This window comes from Canis lupus, chromosome 12 (assembly GCF_048164855.1).
Source record: "Canis lupus baileyi chromosome 12, mCanLup2.hap1, whole genome shotgun sequence".
Taxonomy (NCBI): domain Eukaryota; kingdom Metazoa; phylum Chordata; class Mammalia; order Carnivora; family Canidae; genus Canis; species Canis lupus.
This window is the reverse complement of record NC_132849.1, coordinates 26,731,988-26,741,363: the sequence shown is the minus strand read 5'-3', so window position 1 is coordinate 26,741,363 and position 9,376 is coordinate 26,731,988. Positions and strand designations below refer to the sequence as shown.

The following is a 9,376-nucleotide window of genomic DNA, read 5'->3' as shown; positions in this document are numbered from 1 at the left end:
AGGCTTGTCTTCCTACAATGTCAATGACTCCTATACAACAAGAACCTGAGGCCTGCCGGGCTTCCAGAGCAGATGCTCCCGTAGTCCAGACAGTTGGTAGCTAAGTGTGTAGTCATCCTGCTGATTGTGCTGCAAGTGAGAACAGACAGGGTCCCCTGGCAGGACAGAGTACTATCCAGGAAACAGAAAGCTCTGGCTACCATCTCCCCTGGTGCAGGCTGGAATGGTGGAACAGGAATGCAGAGGAAGGAGAAAGAATGGATAGGGACGGGAAGAGAGTAGCTGGCTCTTGGGCCCAAGGTCACATGTTGCCAGCCCTATTCAGGTCCTCTCACACTGGGGTTTCATCTGTGCCTGGTTAGACACACACATGTACACACATGCACGCACACACATGCACACACACACACACACACACTGATTCTGGCTGCCCAGCCCCAATGATTCAGTGATGTGAGGGGATGTGCCAACCTAATTCTCCATATAGCTTATTTTCCTTTTAACAAGAAGATCTGTGGCCTCATTATCTTTTGATGGTTTTTATTTACTGACCTATCATGGATACCTACTAGGTGCCAGGGATTGAAAATACAAAGGAAGAAATGAAAAAGAATACATAGAGAAATAATCCCAGTAGGATTGGGAATATAAATCCCTGAGCACAGAGGATTTATAGAGGAGGTAAATGGGTGACGGGTGAGGGAAGGGTGGAGGGTGTAGTGAGAAAGCAAACATGGGACAGAGGCCCCCTGACATGTTCAGTCAGCCCAGCAGGTGCTACCTGCCTTCTCTCTCCCTCCCATTCTCTGCCAAATAAAATTTAGCTCCATTTCCACACATCAAGTTTCCATTGTTCCCACCTGCCCTTCAGTATGTGGCACTTTGCTTAACACTTTTCACTGGAGACTGAAGTGGACAGTGCAGAGCTTGTAACTATCAAGAGGATTCCCAGAATACAAAATAGCTCTAGGAGCTTATGACGCTTTGTAAAAATAAAGTTTGTGTCATGAAGAAGATGGAAGAGATCATAAGGTTATGAAAATATGGTAGAGTTTTGAGTTGAAAGGGATTCTTTGGTATTTTTCTGTGTGTCTAAATCTAAGTATACGCACATATATGTGCACACACATACGTATATATGCATACCTGTCTACCACACAGGCACATACAGATGTGTGTACAGATATGTATGCATACACATACGCACACGCACATCTCATGGAGGATTGGCATATTATAGGCTGCAGGGACTTAGGGCTTTGCACTTGATTGACATCCATTAATGTTTGCTGAATTAGAGCAAACCTCCACTGTGCCCATCCTGTTTTTTTATTGCTGACCATTGCTCTTAGCAGTTAATGTTTGAACCTGGCCATAAAGGAGTCGGCAGCTGCTGACCTATGGCCAACATTCAAAGCGGAAGGAGCCCCCTATAAATCAGCTCACACTGGGCAGCCCAGCCAGCAGAGCTGCAGGTCCACTGTGGAGGGAGCCTTGTTGCCACCATGAACTTCTCCGGCAAGTACCAACTGCAGAGCCAAGAAAACTTTGAGGCCTTCATGAAGGCAGTCGGTGAGTATTGGGGTGGACACCAAGGCTGGGGGTCCTGGCAGGTGAGAGTCTGGCCCTACTGGCGGTGGCTAACCAGAGTCTCGATGCTAGGATAGAAGGAAAGTTTCAGGCTTTGCACAGCCCAGAGGCTACGTTATGGATATGACTTTCGCAGTCATTTGCAGCTTATGCTATTGGTCACTGGACAAGGTCACTCCATAGGCAAGGGGAAAGAGCACTGAACTAGAGTCTGATCTAGATTGTAGCAATCTCTGCTGATACCTCACTCACTCACTCATTCATTTTTCTGACAAATGTTGATTCAAGGCCAACTACATGCTGAGTACTGTGCTGGATGGATACCAGGGAGACAGAACAATGAGCCACATTTCCAAGTCACAGTTTAGAGAGAGAAAAAGAGAAGAGACAAATACAATAAAGTATCCCCTAACATGTACTGAGCACTGGCTCAATACCAGGCACTGTGCTAAGTAAGCTCTTAATATGGAATATCCCGTTGAATCCTCACCAAAAATCTCTGAGTTGAGTACTAATTTTTTCCCCATTTCACAGTCAAGACAACTGAAGCCTAGAAAAATTAAGTAATCCTAACCAAAGTCATGCAGGTAGGAAGCATTTGCATTGGGATATGAAGTGGACTGGATGCTGGTTCCAGAGACCCCATTTTAATCCTCTGCACCCCCCAGACTCATGTGCAGAGGATGAGGTGCTCATGGAAAGGCATGGATAGAAGGCTTAGTGGTGGCGAAGGTGAACCTTGGCTGGGCCTTGGCAGATGAACAAGTGTCCCCCAGGGGAGTGGTAAAGGGGAGCATACTCCAGGTAGAGGGAACCCTATGAAGAAAGGGGCGATGTGACACAGAAGGGTGACAAAGGGGAAAAGTGTGGGAAGACAGCAAAGGCAGAGAGAAGAGGACCTTCAGGGCTAGCAGAGAGCTAGGCTCTTCTATAGGATGTCACACCATCTCTGTTTCAAATCCCTTACCTGGGCCATAGGATCCTCTACCCCCACTGCCAGCGTGTGTAGACTTCACTTCAACAGGGTAGAGGTGCCCTGAAATGTGTAAAGTTCTGTCCCAGGGCAAGGGACTCCCACTGCACCTTCCTCAAGAGCCTTGACAGCAGAGGTCGAGGCAGGAATGGGTAGCTGGAGGCTTGCGGGGCACAGTTCTGGCTGGCCCGTGTTGTCCAGGCATATTATTCCTAGCTCCCCCTCTCACCCTCAAGAGGGACCTGGCTGGACCTCAAACTGTGTGGTCACTCTGGGTGTGGAATGAAACACTGACACTCAGAATAAAGTCTGGCATGAGATAGCGGAGCAAGCGAGAACCAGGGCGCTCACTAGAGGAACGGTTCTTTAGGGCACATGCATGACTTCTCATTGACCTTTCCTCTCAGAGGTCAAAGCCCATGTTGTTCACGGGACTCGGTACCTGCCTCTGGCTTCTGGGGATACACGGCACCTCCCCGTTTGACTCCACACCACAAAGTTTCTCTGTGACCACTGCCTTGCCTCTGCTCATCTCTGAACCTCAAATGGTTTTCACCAGGTCTGCCTGATGAACTCATCCAGAAGGGGAAGGACCTCAAGGGGGTGTCAGAAATCGTGCAGAATGGGAAGCACTTCAAGCTCATCATCACCACTGGTTCCAAAGTGATCCAGAATGAGTTCACCTTGGGGGAAGAGTGTGAGCTGGAGACCATGACTGGAGAGAAGGTCAAGGTAGGAGCTGCTCCCTTATGCCACCCTCTGCTTCTGGAGCCTGGCCCCGGGGCTTCATCCTACCAGACTCTCACCTCACAGTTCCCACCACAGATACCTTGTCTGTGACTCCACTTCTGGGATGGAAGCCAGACACCAAGACAGCTCTAGGGAAGAAGCTCTTGGGAGGCCCTTCCAGTTTTCCTATGACTGCCTGGGTTCTCTGGCCCCAGGAACCTGGGCTTTCTCGTGTGGAGGATGTGGGGGGACCAGGCGCAGGTTCTCTCAGGCCCACCAGTGGACAAGCAGGAGTCTGTGAAAAACTCTAAACAGAGCTGTGACATCATCCTTGAGCCCAAAGTAAACTTGCTTTGCTGAGCCTGTAGCTGCTGGCAACATCAAGAATAGCAAAATACCAAGGCCCCAGGCAGGCCCTCAGACCAAGCCTCCAGAGGTCACTGAGCCCCTGGCCTCAGTTGCCTCATCTGTACAATGGGCATAGCCACTCTTCCCTGACTGAAGGCAATGGGCAGGGTGGCATCACTCTGCTGGGCTGTGGCTCAGGGTGTGTGCAATGAGAGGTGGGTGTGCACTGTGGGAATGGCCAGAAGGTGATGGCAGAAAGATCCAGGCAGTGGGGTACCCCTCCCTAGAGACTTCTCTTCCTCCCTGGGAAACTCCACACACCTGGCACAGCCAAAGCCAAGAGCAGCCATCTTTATCCCTCCCCCTCCAAACAACTTTGTGCTTTGGCCTCAGCATGTTGGTCTTTTTATCTCTCTCTCTTTTTTTAAGATTTTATTTATTTATTCATAGACACAGAGAGAGAGAGAGAGGCAGAGACACAGGCAGAGGGAGAAGCAGGCTCCATGCAGGGAGCCCGATGTGGGACTCGATCTTGGGTCTCCAGGATCACACCCCAGGCTGCAGGCGGCACCAAACCGCTGCGCCACCGGGGCTGCCCTCTTTTTATCTCTTATGACAGCTTCTTATTTCTGTTTCTCCAGATATAACATTACAGGTCAGGAAATCTGTGATAAATTTTAGGTGGGAAATTCTCTTGTTATGCCCGTAGTAAGGGGCAGCCCATCATGGGTTTTACCACCGACCTTCTCCAATTGTGCATCTTGGAGGCACATTGTTAACCTTGGCCAGGGTCTTCTGTTTCCTGCTGGGTTTCTGTTGTCTCTTCCTGGATGCATAAAGCTTGAGAAAGAGACCACAAGAGAAAATAAAAATGTGCTGGAAGGAAAATACATCAAAGCTAAATAGATGTTCTTCCAACTGGCCAATATTTAGAATTTTGCTTCTACCTCCATCTACCAGTTTGGAGATTTTACCAATTTTATCTTAGTGCCTGTATTTGAGACCGCTTAGGTGTTCTATGCTCATTTCTAGTTCACATACCATACATTAAAAATTTGATAAAAGAAGCCCTGACATTGTCTTTAACTTTTAAATGCACTTCCCATCTTTATAGCCAGGAGACTGGGGGATGTGAGTGGCTTGGCTGTTGTAAACCAGGACCCAGTCAGGGGAGCCAGTGTCACTGGCAAGGGTTCTGCTGTCTCCCCAGACTTTTCCTCACAGCTCATCTCTTCTCTTCTGCAGGCAGTGGTTCAGATGGAAGGTGACAATAAGCTGGTGACAACTTTCAAAGGCATCAAGTCTGTGACCGAACTCAATGGCGATGTGATCACCAACGTAAGTTGGCACTCTGAGCTTGTGGCTCCCAGTGCTTGATGGGAGGGAGAGGTAAAGGGTGAGGTGCAGCTCTCCTACCACCTTTCCTGTGGTCAACTTCTGCTACCACTTACTGAGGACCCATGATATACCAAGCAGTTTACATACATTATCTCTATCTTCCCAACAACCCTGAATTTTCTAAGTGAGGAAACTGAAGCAACAAATAGGGAAAGGCAAAACAAGGGTTCCCTGAGTGGGATCTGTCATACAGGGCTGTCATCCACAGTTGCATACTGCATAATCCTAGAGGGAGCCACTCCCATTGTAGATGATATGTGTATTTATTATGATCTTGAGGTGGATACTGGTTAACCATCTAGGTTTTTTTTTTAATTATCCATTTATTTATTTATTTTGAGAGCAAGCAAGTGAGAGAGTGGGGGAAGAGAGACAGAGGGAGAGGGAGAGAATCCCATGCAGACTCCGTGCTGAGCATGGAGCCCTATGTGGGGCTTGATCCCACAACCCTGAGATCATGGCCTCAGCAAAAGCCAAGAGCCAGACACTCAACTGAATGAGCCACCCAGGTGCCCCAACCATCTTGTTCTAACAAGATGTATTTGGATAGTTTTCCAACAGATAGAAGTACAGTATCTTGAGGAAGGGGTACCTTTTTTTAATTTATGAAAGACTCCACAGGTGTTGGCCCTGGCCCCCAGTTGGTACTTCCCCACCTCTCCTGATTTTCTTCAGGCTGCTCATCCATCCCCACTTTCCATGCCAAGGTCAACCGCTTCAACTTCCTCCTCTTCCTTCTCTCCTCATTGCTATATCCCTTTCTTCACTCATACCCAAATAGGATGGGGTAAGAGAGGTGCTTGCTAGCAGGAGATACAAGGTCCTGCAGAGCTACCGGCATGACCCACCCTTTTCAGTCTCCACAAGGTTGTAGCCATAGGACTTGCTCACAGGCATTGACAAGGAGAATCATATTCATAGCAATTTTATGGCAGTTTATAAGAGTGGCACACTCCAGTTGTGTAATCATTCTTGATGCCTGATTGTTGGCCATGTCCATGATTTTGGGGTGAATAGTACAAGGTTTCTCCTACAGTTGTGTTCCTCTGGATCTTCTTTGCTCCCAGGATGTGCTTGGGGAGTAACAGAAGGCAGAACACTACCCAAGGGGTCTGTCATTCTCCTCCTTATCCAAGTGGGAAAATCCCTAAATTAGGTAGAGTGTGAAGGTCAACAAGGAAACATGCTGTTCCCACCCCTGCAGGGCACATTCATAGTACAGCAGGAAGATACCAGCAGGGTGGAGGGAGATGAGTTTGTCCTGGACTCAGTCCTGGCCAAAGTACTTTGATAGGCTTTATTTCTGCCTTGATATGCTTTTGATATTTTCCCCTAATCTTGCCCTCTGCTGGGAGGGAGGCAGGATGAGGGATTTAATAAATAGGTTGACCTGTCCAAAGTCATCCAGCTAATGAGCTGTAGAACCAGGGTTCAAACCTAGCTTTTTTTATTCCATTCTATTGCTGCTGAAGCTAAGCTAAGGGGCTCCTTTGTAACCCTGATGACATTAACCCACATCATTGCCACAGACTTTTTCAAGAGAACTAGTGGGAGGCAGGAGCGGGGGGTGGTTGGGGGGAGAAAGGAACAAAAACTCAAAAAACGGATGAATCCAATGAATCCAATGCTTTTGTTTGCTTCACAGCTCTTTGGGAGGAAAATTTTGCACTACCTACTATGTTCCAGGCTAGGTGCCTGCGTATTTCTATGTACATGTGTTCTTGCCCCTCAGCATGTGTTTGGTACATAAGTAGGTACTCAATGAATCTTTGGGAAATTGGATTGGACTGGACTCATTTGGATGGTCTTGCTCTAACAGCCATCAATATAGAAAGGAATTCACTAAAAGGCAGGACAACTTTCCACCCTGAGGAAGTGAAGTGAAAAGACCCGGCATGCGATTTTTAGGAAAGATTGCCAACTCTTCCTCAGATTTTACAGAAAACAGAGAAATCTTTGAGTTGTTTCCTATGCTAGCATATTTGGGATGAGTTTGTGGCCTTAATTACCTTTTACAATTCAACATCAGATGAACATTTTGTGATTTTTTTTTTTTTTTACTTTCAGACCATGACATTGGGTGACATTGTCTTCAAGAGAATCAGCAAGAGAATTTAGACAAGTCTGCACTTCATATTCTTTTACTGTGTAAAATTAATGTAATAAAATGAACTTTGTTTTAAAAAAAGTCTTCCCAATGGGCTTGTCATTGATGGTGCTATTGGTATCAATGGGCATTAATCACCTATATTTTTGTAAATCTTGATGATCTGTGTATTCTATCCTTCTGGGTCAGGTCTGAAGGGTAATTCTCACCCTGAAAGTAGACCCTATGCTGCTCATTCAGGTGATCCTATGAGAAACATGAGATGTGGCTGGATCTGTTCAGCAGCCCTAGAATGACCTTTCCCGGTCAGCCATACAGGCAAGGAGCTAGAGCAAGAGGGTGTGCTGGCTCCCTGTGGGGACAGAGAAAAGGAATGCTGGGCAGGCAAAGGGGAGCTATGCCCACCTGTGTGGTCACAGTGGCTCCACCTACTAGGGTACATGAACAAAAAGAGCAGACACTGATCCACCAAATGAATAATTCACCTTCCTAGTAGAGGGCTGACCAAGGAGCTTAGCAGGAGGCACCAGAAGTGGACAAAGGAAGCACAGGTGGACATTTCCTCCATGCTATGGGCAGAGGCAGAATGTGGGAAAAGGATTTCTTTGAACAGCACTTTGTATCAGGCTCTGGTAGCTACTACACATTGAGTGGCACACCCCTTAAAATTCACATGATGAAGTCCTAATCTCCAGGACCTCAGATGGTGACCTTATTTTGGAATAAAGATACTGCCAATATAATTAGTTCAGTTAAAATAAGGTCATACTGTAGTAAGGTGGACCCCTAATCCAATATGGCTGGTGTCCTTATAAAAGGGAGACATTTACAGGCAGAGACATCCAGATGGGAAGTATGTCATGTGAAGTTTAGAGTTCTGCTGCCATAAGCCAAGGATGTGCCAGAAGCTAGGAGAGAAACCTGGAACAGATCCTTCCCTACCCTTTTCAGAGGGGGAGCATGGCCCTGGCCTCACCTCCATCTCAGACTTCTGGCCTCCAGAACAGTGAGATAATATGTTTCTGTCATGTAAACCACCCTGTCTAGGGTACTCTGTTATGGCAGCCTTAGCAAGCTGATAGGGTGCTTGTCCCCCATATCCAAAGAGTTGTCATGTCTTTCAGCTCCCAGAACTACGCCAGGCCACAGAAAGCTCTCAAGAAAGATGCCTTAATATGAATGAATCTGTCACATTTCCCACCTCCTCTCTTTCCACTTCTGGGGCCGAAACCCCATTACTCATACTCTCTCCTAGGATAGTCTCACAGGACCTATGGCATCTCCTTGCCCTCTCTCTCTTACTGACAAATCTCTACTGACAGTCATCTTCCTTAAAAACAGCAATGATAGTAATGCTTCCTAGTTCACTGCCAGCACGTAAGAGTCAAACTCCAAAACCCGCGTTTCATGTCTGTCAGGGGTCAGGAAACTTCTCCTGTAAAAAGCCAGAGAGTAAATATTTTCAGTGTTATAGGCCATCCAATCTCTGTCACAATTCCCCAGTTCTGCTCTTATAGCACAAAACAGCCTTAGGCGATACGCCAACAAATGGGCATTGCTGTGTTTAAACAAAACTTTATTTATGGACACTGACATTTGAATTTCATATCATTTGCATATGCCATGAAGTAGTATTCTTGTTTTGTTTTTTTTTTTTTTCCCACCATTTAAACATAGAATACCATTCTTAGCTCACACATCACATAGAAACAGGTGGCAACTGGATCTGACCCATGGACTGCAGTTTGCTGGCCCTTCCTTGATTATAGCCTGTCCCACCCTGTCTAGCTTTCCTATAATATACATTCCAATAAAGCTAAACAACCTCTTATTCTCCCAGCAATTTAACTGCCACCTCCTACAAGAAGACTTCCTAAATTGCACAGCTGAAAGTGTTCTTTTTTTTTCTCTCTCTCTCTCTGATGTTTTATCAGCACCAGTCTATTGGCTGAAATTCTTCCTGCCTTGCACTATACATAGTATTTGCCATATGTTTTCCCTCCTTCTCTGGTATGGAACAAGGTTTTGGGGGAAAAAAGAGACCATAATTTGGGGAACTAAGGCACACTTAAGGAAAGAGTTTCAGAGCTCAGTAAGAACTCAGAGTTGGGAGATACAGGGGGGAAAAATCCTATAGCACACTACAATATACCATTCACAAAAATAAATTTCAAATGAACTAAAGAGCTCAATAAATAAATGTGGAATATTAAAAATAGGTGTTATATATA

The 9,376-nt window shown here is 46.4% G+C and overlaps 1 protein-coding gene across 1 annotated transcript; it reads left to right on the top strand.

Annotated features, from left to right (window-relative positions):
* The first annotated feature begins 1,415 nt into the window (after positions 1 to 1,415).
* FABP1 (fatty acid binding protein 1) lies at positions 1,416 to 7,226 on the top strand. The gene is made up of 4 exons (XM_072770133.1): positions 1,416 to 1,572; positions 3,123 to 3,295; positions 4,886 to 4,978; positions 7,106 to 7,226. Exons 1-4 carry the CDS (start codon positions 1,506 to 1,508, stop codon positions 7,154 to 7,156), a joined length of 384 nt encoding a protein of 127 aa, XP_072626234.1. The 5' UTR covers positions 1,416 to 1,505; the 3' UTR covers positions 7,157 to 7,226.
* Positions 7,227 to 9,376: the final 2,150 nt, after the last annotated feature.